This window comes from Dendropsophus ebraccatus, chromosome 1 (assembly GCF_027789765.1).
Source record: "Dendropsophus ebraccatus isolate aDenEbr1 chromosome 1, aDenEbr1.pat, whole genome shotgun sequence".
Lineage (NCBI taxonomy): Eukaryota > Metazoa > Chordata > Amphibia > Anura > Hylidae > Dendropsophus > Dendropsophus ebraccatus.
The window spans coordinates 130,284,075-130,301,028 of record NC_091454.1 but is presented as its reverse complement, the minus strand read 5'-3'; the positions used below and the strand labels follow the sequence as shown (position 1 = coordinate 130,301,028).

The window sequence follows — 16,954 nt, the reverse complement described above, 5'->3', positions numbered from 1 at the left end:
ATAAATAAAAGGTCAGTCTGCAAATGAAGCTTATCTATGGGCACAGCTTCCATAAATTGTGTTTTAATGTTTTTTACCAGATCTTATCCATAATGGGTTAGGTGGTGTTACTTCATTTGGACTTAAAATATTTAAGCCGGCTTCTTAATGTATTATTTGAGCAGTGCATTACAGCATTTTCTCTGCAGTGTTATCAAGTCCCTGATCACTAATTGAGTTAATGCCACAGGGTGCTTAAGATACGGCATCTACTGGACACTGATGGACTTCATGAGGTGTGCAAAGAAGGTGCATACCTAATGCACATTACAACTCACACCCCTCCTCTGTTTGCCATACACAATTGCTAGTTATATTTTTTTTCTCAGTTCCCTACTGTGCATATTGCACACCCCAGATTGTAAAGTATACATAGTCCCTTTATTTGGCTCTCCACACGGCTCCACTGGTATGGACCATTGGAAACAGACTGGACATGTTTCATGGACTTCTATGGTAGAGTTTTTTTAGGCATTGTGTGTCCTCCACTGAGGTGCGTATTCAGGGAAATGAAGGAGGTGAGCTCTGATCATCCTATCTACTGTGTACCGGTGACACCTTTCCACTGAAAAGATTTCTACAGAACACAATGTCAGCTTATTAGTAGGCTTAGTAGGATTTATTTATTTTATAGATGGTGACAGGAATACTTTAAAAAAACAAAATCACAGAAAAGTAAACAATAAACCGTTTTCTAAAGATCCAGCACTGCTCACCAGACTGTTAAGCAGACTTGCCATACAGTTCAGCTTTGGCAACTTTCTCTAAACGCTTTGCATCTAACTCCCAGCATCTGGAGGAAGTGGATGTCATCCTAGGGAGTTCCGGAAAACGTGGATACGGTCATAGGCTGTTTCCATGTTTTCCTGGCAACCCTGGGGCTGCATTCAACTTCTCCAGATGCTGGGAGTCAAGTGGTGAGTGTTCAGGTTCAGAGAATGATGTCAAACCCAAACAGTTCATGAAGTCTACTCAATTATTCTTTACCCTTTTGCATTATCATCATCAAAGTTCTAAAATAGGGTCTGACCTGAGAGTATTATCATGCAGTAATGGATAATATGGCACACTAAGGATGTCTTTTCTCCTTTCTTCTTCTTACTATGAGCTCTGTAGGGTTGTCTTTTGGTGTTACACTGGCACCTTGGCAGTTAGACCACCCTGTGTGGCCCTCCCAGCCAATTACATTGGCTGGTACTATCCCCATCCATTCACCCACCTACCCAGCAGATGAGCAACCATTTTCTTGCTTGTTGGGTGCTAGCTGGCCCTATTTCATGGAGCAATAACTGCCTGTGTAAAAGGGCCTCATTACTTCCTCAAGGGAAAAAACGATGGTGATGATAATTTTGATATTTTTTTTATGATGATTATTATTGTCAATAAATCTTTAATAATATCAGGATGGATGTTTCGGACAGGTGACTTTGTGGTGTACATTTTCTGATTTCTATGACACTGTGCTTTAACAGATCTGTTACCGTTCTTCACACCCGCCAGGTTGTTCCTATGGCAGCCACAACAATGTTTGCATCCTTAAATGAATAGGGATCATTAGACTGCCCTCTGTGGACATCCCCAAGTTGCATTTGCCCTTAACCTTGGCTTTTTCAGCATGTTTAGGCAAGGATGGGTGGCTTTTTATTGACTTGTCAAGCTGTTGGTTTGCATTCCAGCCCAAGCATTTCATGACCCAGTCCATTGAATCCACTGTTATGTGGTGGGGAAACAGGTAAAGGAATCCTGCAGAAAATCCCTCCTTCTGCACGTTCTTATGAATAAGGCTAGTGTCTGCAGCAGTTAGGGCAGCGTGACCAAATCCTCCAGAAAACGTAATGCTAGCAGCATGGGGCTATTGTGGGACACAGCTGTGGGCGGTGTTGGTTACTCCGCTAGAGATTGCTCATTCAACAGAAGCCCATGAAGGAGAACCAGGAGTGGAATTAATTCATGGCAAAGAAATGATACTGCGGGGAGAAGAATGTGGAAGAGTAAACCACTGTATGGGGAAAGTTAAACAATGGCCTGCTGGCAGGGACTGTCTGTGTTTATTGCTGCGCTAATGGGCCTCCAAATTATTTTACAATGTGGAATTTAGTGGTTTATTACTTAGAAATGAAAACTGTTAACAGCCAGATAGCCGCATTAAAGACTGCTGAGTGACTATATAAAGCAGAAATGGTCGCCGAATACAGGGCATAGCACATGAAGGCTGTTTAACCCTTTAGGTCAAGGACTTTTATAAATGCTACCAACCATAAATCTGAGCGTTTAATAGACTTAAAATGACAGAATTCTATGAAATCTCTGATCTGGACTTGAGTTTTATGATAAATCTGGTTCAGTGAGAGTCTGCAGCAGGTAGCAGGAAGCTGAAGGCATTTTTGTCTTCATTGGCTACAGACCCCCAGAAGTTATTAATGTAGTGTTCTCCAGAAAGCAAGCGCCACAGGAATTGAAATCTAATTACTGCAAATAAACAGACTGTCTAATAACGCCACTGTGTATCCTTCCCTGAGATGACAGATCGCGTTCATGTGCTCTTCCCGCAGCCATATTTCACATTTTATGCTCCAGGGAGAAAGGGAGGTGTTAGGCGCACAGCACATCTGTGTTGTCTCTTTCCAACCTTGAATCATCATCATCATTATTATTACTGTATATTAGCTACTGATCTACATTTCATATTGTACTGGATGGGATTTTTTTTCTGTGCAGATATTTTCCAAATTAACTTTTTTTTTTTTTTCTTAAAAAAAAAAAAATAATCTTTATGGGAATTCTAATTGTAAATTAATAAACTACACCTGGGACGTTGGGCATTCACCACTCATATAGCTAGGTAAAAAAACATAAACCCTAACACCACTAGAAATAAAGTTACCTCTTTGGCTGCTGTCTGGCGATTTTTGCTGCATTCTGCGGCTCTGGTGCCCAGATATTTCCTCTTACTCTCCTATTTGGCATTTGGGGGGGGGGGGGAGCTCAACAAACTATGTAGCCTGTCAGCGGCAGCTGAGCAGGCTAAATCTTTGACTCGCCCCTACACATGCCAAGGGCCGATGAGCTGCATCCCAGCCTGTATTGCCTTCCTCTCTGTGTGTAGATGTTCTTTCAGTGCAGAGGACGACAATACTGCGTGGGATTTGATGATAATGGTAACTCCTCGACATCCCTAACAGACGCATACACCTTGACCTGTTTGTTCTGGTCTGTGAAACTGCTTCCTGGGTGCACACATGGGGCCAAGACTTCCTGTGTCTCGACTTTTTTTCTAATGAAGATAGAGTCGAGATTTTAGCCAATATAACAATGAATAAGAAATAATTCACAAACAGCGCCCCCTAGTGTTGTTAAAAGGTTTTAATTTTTTAAAAGCAGTCAGATAAAATAAGCCATTTAAGTTACATATCGTTGTAATTGTACCGACTTGAGGAACATGTCAGTTTTACCATAGGGCAAATGGTGTAAACATGAAACCCTCCAAAATGAAAACAAATATCTTTTTTTCTGCGCATTTAATTTTTCTCTTGTTTCACACCACACTTTATGGATGATTTGTCTGTCATTGTAAGGTACAATTGGTGAAAAAAATAAGTGCTCATGTGGGTGATAAAATGCAAGCGCTATGGCCTTATTAAACACGAGGAGGAAAAAGCAAACACAAAAACGAAAATTAGTCCGGTCCTGAAGGGATTAAGGCTACATTTTATTTATTTATTTATTTTTTGTAAAGTAAGGTGGTATTCTTGGGGACTGCAGCTTTGATTGAAGACAGGCCCTCTACCCACATTTATGTAACATTTATTAAGGGCCGTATAATCTAATTTGCTGCTACGTTAATAGAGATGTAGAAACATAGATTTGATGGTTGAGGAGAACATGACTGACCGCTCATGGAGCATGGAACCTGGTGTAAACTATACTTGACACTACTAAGGAAGAGGGCAGGAAGCGTTTTAACTGCTGAGGTTACACTGTTTAGGAATTTGTTTTGCTGCCAGCCAGAGCTCCTCGATTGAGGAAGGAAGTATTGAATTAGCAAATATTTGTAATGTCTTTAATGTAAGAAGCTGAAAGACTTGGACACCCCTTCATCTTGGAGATAAAAGTTATCAGCTCTAAAATGGGCCTCTATTAGTGTTCATTTGAGTAGTTCCCACATGTCTTGGTAAAGACTCCAGTGTATTCACAATCTCTGCCTGTGCTGTATATTTTCTGTGCATTTCCATGGCTGTGCAAGGAAAGTTTGATTTTAAAATCGGTAAATGTAAAATGGTTAATTGGTAAATGTTTCTGTGGGCACATTCTTTACGCTCCCTGGGGAGTAGCTGTAACAGCTTCAGGAGCTTGTAGCTAGGGGCATCATGTACATAGTTGGAAAATAAGGTTTGCCATTTTTTAAGACATTTATGATTTTTTTTTTACTGTTTTGTACCAATACTGGAATTAAAGGGGAACTCCAGGTAGAGGTTAAAAAAAATGTAACTTCTGCAGAAGCATATAGCATTACTTACCTGTCTGTCCTAGTTTTGAAACTACCAAAAATCCATTTGTTTGGGGGGGGGGGGGTGTCTGTATTGTGTTTCTGTCCTTCCTGGTCAAGCAGTTCCCAGAATGCAATGCTTTCCCTCAGCTGATCATCAGTCCCCCACCCATCACAATCAGTAAAATTAGTGCAGCACCTGCTTCTGGCCATTCAGAGATGGTGGATCACTCAGGGGATTGGGGGATCCAGCCAAGCCTCCTGTGAGATCACGCCCTGCCCCCTGTCTGCATCATATGCATGTCCTCAACAAACACACAATGTGAGACAGAGGCATGGAATATTTGTCTCCTGAGGGGGGATAGCAGGAGACAATGTGAATTCGCACAGGGGCCATTTTTTTCACTTCCTGGATTTCTATCAGCTACCAGTGTGGCAGAACCGTACAGATACGGTAATACATTGTATAGACACATCTACAGTGGTTTGCAATAAATTAGAATATCAACAAAGTTGTTTTTTTTGTTTTTTTTTCCAGTAATTCAATTCAAAAAGTGACCTCATATATTCTATAGTCATTACATACAGAGAGAACTTTTTCAAGCATTTATTTCTGTTAAAGTTAATGATTATGGATTACAGCCATGAAAACCCCAAAAGTCAGTATTTCAGAAAATTAGAATATTATATAAAACCAACTGAAAAAAAGTTTAACACAGAAATATTGACCAAATGAAAATTCTGTACAGTAAATGCCCTCAATACTTGGCTGGGGCACCTTTTGTATGAATGACTGCATCAGTGCGGCATGACATGGAGGCGATCAGCTGATATCACTGCAGAGGTGTTATTGAAGCCCAGGTTGCGGCCTTCAGTTCATCTTCATTGTTGGGTCTGGTGTCTTTCATCTTCCTCTTGACAATACCCCATACATTTTTTGTGGGGATAAGGTCTGGTGAGTTTGCTGGCCAATCAAGCACAGTGATGCTGTGGTTAGTAAACCAGGTATTGGTACTTTTGGCAGTGTGGACAGGTGCCAAATCCTGCTGGAAGATGAAAATTCAAGAATCTCCAAAAATCTTTTCAGCACAGGAAAGCATGAAGTGCTCTAAAATTTCCTGAAAGACTGCAGTATTGACTTTGGTGTTGATGAAACACAGTGAACCTACACCAGCAGAGGACATGGCTCCCCAAATAATCACTGATTGTGGACACTTCACACTAGACCTCAAGCAGCTTGGATTGTGTGCCTCTCCACTCTTTCTCCAGACTCTGGGACCTTGATTTCCAAATGAAATGCAAAATTTACTTTAATCTGAAAACAGAACCTTGGACCACTGATCAACAGTCCAGTTCTTCTTTTCCTTGGCCAAGATAAGACGCTTCTGGTGTTGTTTATTGGTCAGGAGTGGCTTGACACATGGAATGCAACACTTGAAGCCCATGTCCTGCAGACATCTGTATGTGGTGGCTTTTGAAGCACTGACTCCAGCAGCAGTCCACTATTTCTGAATCTCTCCCAAATTTTTGAATGGCATTTTCTTTACAATCCTGTTAAGACTGCGGTTCTCCCAGGTGTTTGTGCACCTTTTTTTACCACACTTTTTCCTTCCGCTCAACTTTCCATTAATATGCTTTGATACAGCACTCTGAGAACAGCCAGCTTCTTTAGCAATGAACTTTTGTGACTTCCCCTCCTTGTGGAGTGTGTGAATGACTGCCTTCTGAACATCTGTAAAGTCAGCAGTCTTCCCCATGATTGTGTTGCATACTGAACCAGACTGAGGGATCTTTTATAACACTTAGGAAGCCACTGTAGGTGTTTTGGGTTAATTATTAAAATTTTCTTACTCTTATGTTCTTACTCTTGGGTTTTTCTTGGCTGTAATCCATAATCATATACTTTAACATAAACGCTTGAAAAAGTTCATTCTGTATGTAATGACACTATAGAATATATGAGGTCACTTTTTAAATTTAATTACTGGAAAAAAAACCTTTGATATTCTAATTTATTGCAAACCACTGTATATAACTTTTAATGTTTTTCCTTTCTGGAGTTCCCCTTTACAGCTACAACATGTGGATCAGATCCTACCCACATTTGATGAGCAGTGGCTGCATGATCGTCAAGATTGTGTGGCTGTTGGCCACCATGTCTTTGTGGTAACATCTGCATGCTTTAGCTGGAATGGGGACAGGCTATTGTAGTGAAAGAAATGCTGATTAAAAACCTTGTGTTCTGTACAACTGTGCTATAAGAGGTGGGAGGGAAGGCAAAACGCTCAACTCACAAATGCACTGGATCTTTTCCAGAAGTGTCGTCCTTATCACACACAGGAGAAAAGGGAAAGGTGAAACTAGTAGATAATGTCATTCAAAATAGTGTTGTTCTTAACTCAGCTTTTCCCTCCCTTGTAAAATTACCTCTGCATGGGCCACAGTGTGTGCCCAGAAACCTTTCCCATTCATGTCAATGAGATAGGTCCAGTGTATTGTTGCTTGTGTCCATGGGGCTTGCTGTAGAGTATCTCTCTAAACGCTGTTAAAAACCTCTCAGGCAAAAATGAGTCAAAAATAGATTACAGAGCATTCAGTTTCAGTATTTGGGGGGATACATTCCTGTTAAGTCTTGTGCTGTGCATATTTTTTGCAGAGCCATGGTCTGTTCACTTAATTGATCATTTTGTATTTTTCCTTTCCCTCCTCAGAGTTATCAGTAAAGTGGTATCTGCTCCAGACGCCAAAGCGGCTCCTCCACCATCTTTGCCTAAATCCCCTCCACCTGCCCCATCTCCAGCTCCTGCACCAGTTCTTGTGGTCCCACCTCCTGTACAGACACCTCCCATACCAGCAGCAGCCTCGCCAGCACCAAATCCAGCTCCTCCTGCCTCTGGACCAAATACTGGCAACTCTAAAACACCATATAGAACTGTTGTCACAGAGACTGTCAGTACATATGTGGTAAGTGCATTTCATTTTAATTTTATTTTCTTTACATCTAGGTGTTTAATCTTATGAAGAGAGAAGACAATACATCTTTTGTTTTGAGCATAAACTTTAATACTGTGTGTACTTTATTCTTTAATGCAGTATTGTATATTACACAAGATTGTTACTATTAGAAATCATGGGAATACAGGTGTTGTCTCCAGCTCTTCCTTATGCTTCCCCATGAATACAATCCAGCCTGTAGCATTTATCCTTAGTTACTGTTCTGCAGTGATAATTCGAGGTGGCACTGCGATTTCTAACTGAGTGGACTTACTCAATTATCCAGAGTGAATGGGACTTGTTCTCTAGTTTTGTTTCACTTCAGATTTTAATTCAGAGTGACAGAGATGTCATAAAGTGGATGGAAAGTTACTGAGTAACAACATGTTATACTCTTGATCTTATCAGCAAGTAGAACTGTAGAGTTTGGCTAATAAGTAAAGCTGCATAAAACATAGCTGTACACTGCAGGACTGTGGGGGACTCCTGTGTGTCTAGGTCCTCTCTGCTCTTATATGCTAGGTTGCTTTAAGGTGAAATTTACGTTCTGCACTAAACTAAATGCTACAAATTTCAGAAGATAGTTATGAATCTGTGTTATGTTTCTAAGCAATCTGTGGGGAGTCTGGATTCGGGGGACAAGCAATAATTGTTAAAATGGATCTGTCATGTACGCCTGGGGATTTCTTATTGTATGCTGGACAAGCTGGCTTCATTAAATCTCAGTGAAAGTAGGTTTGTCCTTGGGGCAGCTCACAAGAACAAACCTGCAACCTCGCTGAGAGCTCCGTGGTCCCTGCTACGTGTTTGTAGCTGCTGTGTTATAAATTATTTGCATCCTGTATATATACATTAGTACTGAACTAAAAGGTACCTGTCATGGACATATTTCAAGGTTTTCCTCATGACAGTGCCTCCACCACTCCTTTTATTCTCCTTCACACATTTACATGCTCTTGGATCACTCTGGGACCTCAGCATTTTATACACTTTCTGATGTTTTGCAGATCCGCGATGAATGGGGTAACCAGATATGGATCTGCCCAGGCTGTAATAAACAGGATGATGGCAGTCCAATGGTTGGATGTGATGGTTGCGATGACTGGTATCATTGGTAAGCTGATCATGTGTTACTTAAAGGAAACTGTTTAATGCTTCTTACCATATAAGTCCTGACATGACAACATTGGTGTTGAGGGAAAGGTTATAACAATACATCAGAGGGGCTGCCCAAATATGTGATAGCTGTGTTCCTCTGTGCGTGGGACACTTTTCCTTTTGTTTAGCTATGTAATGTCTCCTATGAAATACATGCAGTAATATTTTCACTCACTGCCAGTACACAGTGAGTTAATGTTTAAATCTCCCAAGTAAAGAACTTGTTCAGAGGAGAGATACCTCACAATCTCTTGGTCAGACTTCCCATTTATAAACACCATGCTTATTCTACACCTTTAAATAGACTGATAATGGTCAGAAAGCTAAGAGGCTTTGTTTATCTGCACTGTGCAAAAATGAAATAATACTGATTGACAGGAAATTGCAACTTGAGAGATTGACCAGAGATCAGCCCCAGCCTATATTATCACTGCATTTAGTACCGAGCAATGTGCTATGGTGGAGCATTACTCTGTCAATACAGTCCATTCATGAGCTTCGAGGAATCATCTTTAATTTTGCTTTAATAATTGCATCTAAATACAAATTTTATGTTTTTTTTAATATTTTCTTTTTCAGTAGCTTATACTTTTTCAGGGATGTTGTGTTTAAGTTTGTCAACAGGGTATCCGTAGTCAAGCTGTACATAACTACTGTTGGAAAGGGTGTTATCACCACATATCCCTCTTAGCTTCATAAAGAAAACAGTTTTTGACAGACAATATTAAACATTGCCATTCGGGGAGGCAAGGATTAGTGCTAACCAACAATCTGCATTAGTGCTTTGCACGATCAGTGCCAATGGGGAAGGTTAAGCTACAGTCGCAGGTGGTAAATTTTCATCACGCCTGATCCCTTTCTCCACCCACATCATCTGTTGATGGTTGATCGGGTGAGCACCATACATCTTATACTGAACGTGGGTAACGCTGCCAAACATATACGATATATGGGAACCTTTAGGCTTTATTAACACTGTTGAAGCTCTGTCCAGAGATACTAGTAGTAGTTATATAAGATTTGACAGGGAAAAGCACAGTATACAAGTATCAAAATGGCTAACCCCAACGGACCCGGTCTTAAAACCTGCAGCATATCTATTCATCATTTATTAGAAATCGGTGAGGAAAATAAAAATCCATAGCATTTTTGCAACAAAGCTCACACCAAAATCTGTGTGGAATTTCATGCAGATCTGTAGCAAACTTTTTTCACCACAAGTAATCCATCTAGTGTGCGTTTATCCTTAGGGTTAAACCATCATCATTCTCTCAGCCTCTCTGAATACACCATGCTCGATTCCTATGCGTGTGTATGGACCTAGCATTGTTGTGGTTTCCACTCTGACATCTTTTTTTGGATATTCTTTTTCAGGCCATGTGTTGGATTAACAGCAGAGCCAGAAGAAGAGAAATGGTATTGTAAAAAGTGTGAGGGCAAGAAGAAAGATAAAAAGCACAAAAAAAGGAAGCACAAAGCTCACTGAGACTTCCAGGGACCATTTTTTGGCTTACCATTTCTGTGCTTCATCTAATGGAGGAACTTATGGCTTGGCCAAGCCTACTTCTGTGTGTTGCACTGTGAAGCAAACTAGTAGGCTTAAGCATAAAATCTATGCCCTCCACATGAAGCTCCTCCACAAGGCACGGAAAGGCCGTGCACTACACCCTCTCTCCAGTCTCCACGCCAGTGCTCTTTCCTGTATTATAGATGTACTTTGTCTTCACAAGTTGAACTTGTAGCTTATTTGATAAATAATGTTAAAACTAGTGAATGATTTTAAAAAAAAATCCCTTTAAGGGGACTGTACCCATTTCACTATAACATATTTGCTGTACTGGATGATAATTGTATGGAAATCGGTTCTTTTCCCGTACCAATATGTTAAGTTCAGATTTCCTGTATGTATAGATCATCATTTTCCATTTTGTGTTTTTTTGTGCTAATATAAATAAATGATTCTTGCTTTGTGAAATATATATATTTTTAAAGAAATGTTTCTATTCTCTCCACTTTTTTCCTAGCCTTTATTTCATTCATATTTGTAATATATTTTAGATTTGTTTTGATCTTAGTTTTTTTGTTTGTTTGTTTTTGTTTGTTTTCTTTTTTTTTAACCATATGTCTAAACAACAGTGTGAACACACTTGGCATTTATTGGTTTCATAGTCCCTTTAGGCTTTTGCACTGAATTGGGTGCAGATTCCCAATTAGAAGATGAGAGGAGTATATTTCTGTGTAAATCCAAACAATGTGCATTTGTGTCAGCTTATTTTACAGCTTTATTGCAGCTTAAAGCAGCACTGCTTGTTTTTCATCTGAAAGGATGTTTTGTATATATTAAAGGTGTGTCTGAAATATGTAGTCTTCTGTCCTTTCTATTTTATGATTAGGATACAAAATACAGTTAAAAATAGACATTATTGGTAAACCTCTTGTTGGCACTGTTCATTACCTCCCATATTAATTGTACGTTTTTTGTGGAACATATACATTTTCCCACCCTCATGCAAGTCTACATTATAATTTTCTGGTGGACATCCTTTTATAAGTGGACTGCACAAGATTTTGTTACATGGGGATAACATTACTCGTAGACATGGTAGATTTGTTGCAGAAATCAGTGACTTAAATAGTCATAGTTGTTGCAAATAATTTCCCTCCATTTACCTATGTGATCTGTAACACACTTCTGAATGAAATAATTTACGACTCCCTACCCTAGAAGAAGTTATAAAATCTTGGCCACTAGGTGTTTTCTGTACAATCTGCTGTCTACTGCTTAAAAGAAATTCATCTCTAGTAATAGAGACAGCAATAGAGAGAACAGGAAGTGGGGGTGGGGAGAGTAAGGGAGCCAGGGTTGTGTGCATCCAGGTTAAGTTCTTTTTTTCCTCCTCCAAAGGATCTGATCTACACATAAAGAAAATGTAAATGAGTTTTTTCTTGCTTCCACAGTTCTAAGTGTTACCCCTTGCTTGCTGTGTTCTTATTGAGCTGTCATATTGTGCTGCTTTATCTCATCAGCAGTTTAGTGCAACTCCTTCTATGCTCTATTGCTGTTTTTCTTTTCTGCAAAGACAGTGCATCAGTAACCCCCTGCCTCCACATGCCATTCATAAGTGTCTACTGTAACTCATACCTCAGCACAGTGCAGCCTGTTAAGTCTAGTGCATTTTTATCTGCGCTATTTAGTGGTGTAGTAAGGGAGGAAGTTACTGTGTGTGTACTACTGGTGACCAGCCCAGCTCTGGCCCTGCCGAGTATGTAGGTTTTGTTTTTATAATCTCGATACTGGCCTCATCACAATTTAAAAATAAAGGATGTATCTGGAATAATAGGAGTATTACCTGGGACAATCAGATTTTGTCAGCTGCTGAAATAGTCTTATAGAAAAACTTCTATGTTCTCTTATTTTGTGAAGGGACATGACTTGGGTTTTTTTTTTACTGGGAGACAAGCAAAATTAAGCCCTTTTGTTAAAGGTATTATTGGCTTTAATACCTATTAAATTAATGAGAAATACACTATAATTCACTATAATGGCCTGTTAATTGTCTATGGTTTGAATCCAGAAAGTCTTCTAGCCAGTTATAATATGTAGTTTGTTAGATTACTGTTTTCATGTTATTTGTATTTTTTTTTTTTTTCTTTTATAGTCTGTTTATATGTGGAGCTCGCGAAGACACAGGGATCCAGGAGCAAGTCCTCCCGTGTAAAAATGTATATTCTATATTATATTACAGCATAAAACCAATGTGTTTCAGAAGCCATAAGGCGCTACTACAGGATGTGATTATCTGCCGAATCTGGAAGATATCTCTGTGTAATAAAGACCAGGATCAGGCGATCGTTGCCTTTCAACATGTGAAGAAAAAAAAAAAAAATCTACTGCCAGCCGCACATCTTTGTATTAGCTGATGCGCCTCTGACAGCTGATTACAGCAAGGGCTGCCAGGACGTTGCAAATGGACAGAGGGCTGCACAGACTGCCTTGCCTGCATGATTATTAAGCCGTGTAATTGGCTCGGCAAGCAAGCAATGTTCCTGCAGATCGGCGCTTGCTTACCCTGTGTGTTGGGCTGTCTGATACAGCCTTTACAGCATCCTCAATGCAAATCTTTGTTGCATTAAAATTTGTGTGGCCATGACTTAAAACAAGGTGAAGAATATAGTATAATATTAATTTGCACACCACAAGGATTAACCAGGAATCTTTGTTGGTTTATTATGAGATTCTCCTATCCACGATGCTTATATAGTTTTAAATATAATTATGGGCAATCATTGGGATTTTGCCCATAGAGAATGAATGGATCCGTCATTCTCTATGGGCGTCTGGCTCATCTCTGCAGAGCGCGAGCCGGGCTTCTGACGATATCTCCGTCCTGGGACCGGCTCCAGGAGCGGGACTTGGCGAGATGGGGTAAGTATCCGGGGCTCTAGCGGGGGATTGGGTGACTTTCACCCCGACACGGGGGGGTGACAGGTTCCCTTTAAGTCATATTATATGGTTGCCATGGGCAACTGCTCAACTGTTCCTGTGGACAAGACTTGATAAATCTTCAAATTTGTATAGTCTAGAGAAAAGAAGAGGCAGAGGGTCCCTACTGAGACCTGACTGGCTGAGTAGGCAGTCGATCAGTCAGGCATTGGCATTACAGCTGAAAGAGCCGGGTCTATGAAATACCCAGATGATGGATGAAAATGACAACAGGCAGCCATTAGCGAGATGTGGTAGTGGTGCAACTGAGGCCCCCGGGACAAGTATGTATACCATGTCGGTTATGTTCCCGCACCTCCCATCTGCTTTTTTATTTATTTATTTCATGGGACTATGGATATGTTTGATATATAGTATATGCAGGACTCCAATGCAGTGTGCACACAGCCTAAAGAACACTATAAAGTGTAGTGGTATTGTAGACTGTGAAATCATCTATCTTGTTGAGAAATACCTAAACACTAATCATTCACAAGCATTATAATAATTGTATCACAAGTGAAATCTTCACAAAATCCTATCTGTAATCCATATTATTTACCTCTAAACTGAAATAATCCTGCAAATAGTTTTACACACACTACATGGTGGCCACCTGCAATTCTTACAGTGTTAACAGTAGACCGCCAATAGTGTGTCTCCTCCTGGTTCCATTAAGTTATACTTTGTCTTGTCTGGCTCCTTGGGAGATAAGATATAGTGCATTACTGTATAAAGTAAACCACCTCTGCACTGCTCAATAGGACAATTAAACAAAAGACCCACTCACCATACAGAGGTATAAAGTGAACAGTGACATAGACACCTCACCAGTCCAAATGATAATGACAGCAGATCAGCGATGGCAAGCTGCTTTGCTATTCAACACTAATAGTTTTTATGACTCCACCCTTAAGATGACTGTAGATCTCTATCCGAATCCGGACCCTTCTAGAATATGCTTGATAAGAACCCAGGTCTTCGTTACATTTGTGGAAGTGGATAGCTTACCCTTTGTCATATTTTTTTCTATCCATTGATGCGAAAAGCTATCAATTGGACTGAGTGTCAATAGGGTTTTACAATGAAAGAATAATTTGTTTGAGGTAAATTTTTAACAGCTTTAAAAACATTTGGGTGAAACCTAAAACACATACACGGTCTTTTCTTCAATTTTCTATTAAGAATCTTTTCTCCAAGAAGATTAGTGTGCAGAAACAATAAATAGAACAAAAAAATGTTTTTTACAAAGCTTACTGGACATACACCAATCATAATTATCCATTACATTAAAACCTAATATTAGGCCTAAAGTACTTCTTTGGTGGAATTTGATTATTTTAACAAGTTCACCAGATGTCGTTCCTGAACGATGTTGGCTGATCGTTGTACTCGTTAGTCCTTCAACATGTTTAAAGACAAATGACTCATAAAGCAGCATATCAACCAAAGAAAAAATTGCAGAACTGATACGTGAATAAAACATATTTCTTTATTTAAATCAATAATAAATTACATAATTATCAGCATGAGATACTCAGAAGTACAAAACTAGAGAGGGGAATAGATGTCAGTGGAGTATGGACAAATGATAAATAAACAGTATAAAGGGGGACACCCTGTGTAAGGCACGGCTATATATATATATATATATATATATATATATATATATATATATATATATATATATATTAGATGACCTCCTGTATGTGCAGGGCAAACACAAGTGTGTATAGTGGAACAAAGTAAACGCACTAATCTGCCCAGCAAACAATAAGTACAAGCCCAAATTATAGACAGAAGGAGTGAGAAATAAATATAGCTGCTATCTGCTATGGGCTGCCCAGACAATCTAGCGATTGAAACCCCCAAACCCCCCGTTTCTCGTTTGCTCCTCACAGTCGGCCCGTGGAATATGGGCTTTAGACCACTTTTGATGGATACTAATCAGTGAATACCAGGAACGCCCTTACATGACCTGCCATTTTGTAGATGCTCTACCCAATCATCAGTCAGTCCTTGAAAGCCATGGCTAAGAAATCTTATCATTTGTAAATAATTATAACACTTTCAGAACCTCATATAACGACAATTATTTCTCTTTTATAACCATGTATAAGTAAAAATATGATTTTCCTACTAAATTATTAAAAATGTTATGATCTTAAAGTGGCTCTGCCAATTCATTGCTGATGTTATTAGATAACTGTTATGGGAAGGAGACCCATGGTACCATTCATATATCTGTCTATGCTTTTGTATGCTTTTATTCTCTGGTAAGAGGCGTTCTCAAGCTAAAATGCTGAGGGTTGGAAAGCTTCCTCGCTCCCCCTCCCATCCCTATCCCCAGCTGAGCCCCGCTTCCAAATCTGGTTCCTGGACTATGCATACAAATTGTATGCTGGTGTGACTGTCAATCAAGCAGGTATAGGGATTAACCTCTTAAGGACAGAGCCAATTTCGATTTTTGCATTTTCGTTTTTTCCTCCTTGTGCTTAAAAGGCCATAGCACTTGCATTTTTCCACCTAGAAACCCACATGAGCCCTTATTTTTTGCGTCACTAATTGTACTTTGCAATGACAGGCTGAATTTTTGCATAAAGTACACTGTGAATCCAGTAAAAAAATAAATATGGTGAAATTGAAAAAAAAAACACATTTTGTTTATTTGGGGGAAATGTGTTTTTACGCTATTCGCCCTGGGGTAAAACTGACTTGTTATATATGTTCCTCAAGTCGTTACGATTAAAACGATATGTAACATGTATAACTTTTATTGTATCTGATGGCCTGTAAAAAATTCAAACCATTGTCAACAAATATGTCACTTAAAACCGCTCCGTTCCCAGGCTTTTAGCGCTTTTATCCTTTGGTCTATGGGGCTGTGTGAGGTGTCATTTTTTGTGCCATGATGCGTTCTTTCTATTGGTACCTTGATTGCGCATATACGACTTTTTGATAGCATTTTATTACAATTTTTCTGGATTTGATGCGACCAAAAATGCGCAATTTTGCACTTTGGGATTTTTTTGCGCTGACGCCCTTTACCGTGTGAGATCAGGAATGTGATTAATTAATAGTTCGGGCGATTACGCACGCGGCGATAGCAAACATGTTTATTTATTTACTTTTATTTATAACCTGGGAAAAGGGGGGTGATTCAGACTTTTATTAGGGGAGGGGGCTTTTTACTATTAACAACATTTTTTTAAAACTTTTACACTTAAACTAGAAGCCCCCCTAGGGGACTTCTAGTATAAGTGCTTTGATCTCTCATAGAGATCTCTGCAGCATAGATATGCTGCAGAGATCCATGAGATAGGCACTCGTTTACTTCCGGCTGCTGCAGCCGGAAGTAAACGAGTGCCGAGCCGGGGACGGCGCCATCTTGGAGCGGTCCCCGGCCAGCTTCAGAAACGGAGATCGCTCCTCCGGGATAACATCCCGGAGGAGCGATCTCCTCCACTAGACACCAGGGAAGTGCTGTGTCCGGTAATCGGATGCAGCTGTCATGTTTGACAGCTGCATCTGATTACTTTATTAGCGGGCACGGCGATCTGACCGTGCCCGCTAATACCGGCGGTCCCGGGCTATAAGCGGCACCCGGGACCGCCGCGGTTCAGAGCGGGGTCGCCGCGCGGCCCCGCTCTGAACGTCCTTAACGGCATCAGGGCGTAAATATATGCCCTATGTCGTTAAGGGGTTAAAAGGAGACGGAGTGGTGTAACAGGCCACAGGACTTTAGGAGCTTAGAAATGCCTCTTTGATACTTTGCTCCATAGAATATAATAATT

At 40.0% G+C, this 16,954-nt stretch overlaps 1 protein-coding gene across 1 annotated transcript in view; it reads left to right on the top strand.

Moving 5' to 3' along the window:
• Window positions 1-11,037, top strand: part of TAF3 (TATA-box binding protein associated factor 3) — a 75,626-nt gene extending 64,589 nt beyond the window's left edge. Inside the window, exons 5-7 of the mRNA XM_069978758.1 lie at window positions 7,237-7,489; window positions 8,527-8,633; window positions 10,052-11,037. Of these exons, the coding sequence (XP_069834859.1) occupies window positions 7,237-7,489; window positions 8,527-8,633; window positions 10,052-10,163 (472 nt within the window). The 3' untranslated portion in view covers window positions 10,164-11,037. The remainder of the gene's footprint in view (window positions 1-7,236; window positions 7,490-8,526; window positions 8,634-10,051) is intronic.
• The last annotated feature ends 5,917 nt before the right edge of the window (window positions 11,038-16,954 follow it).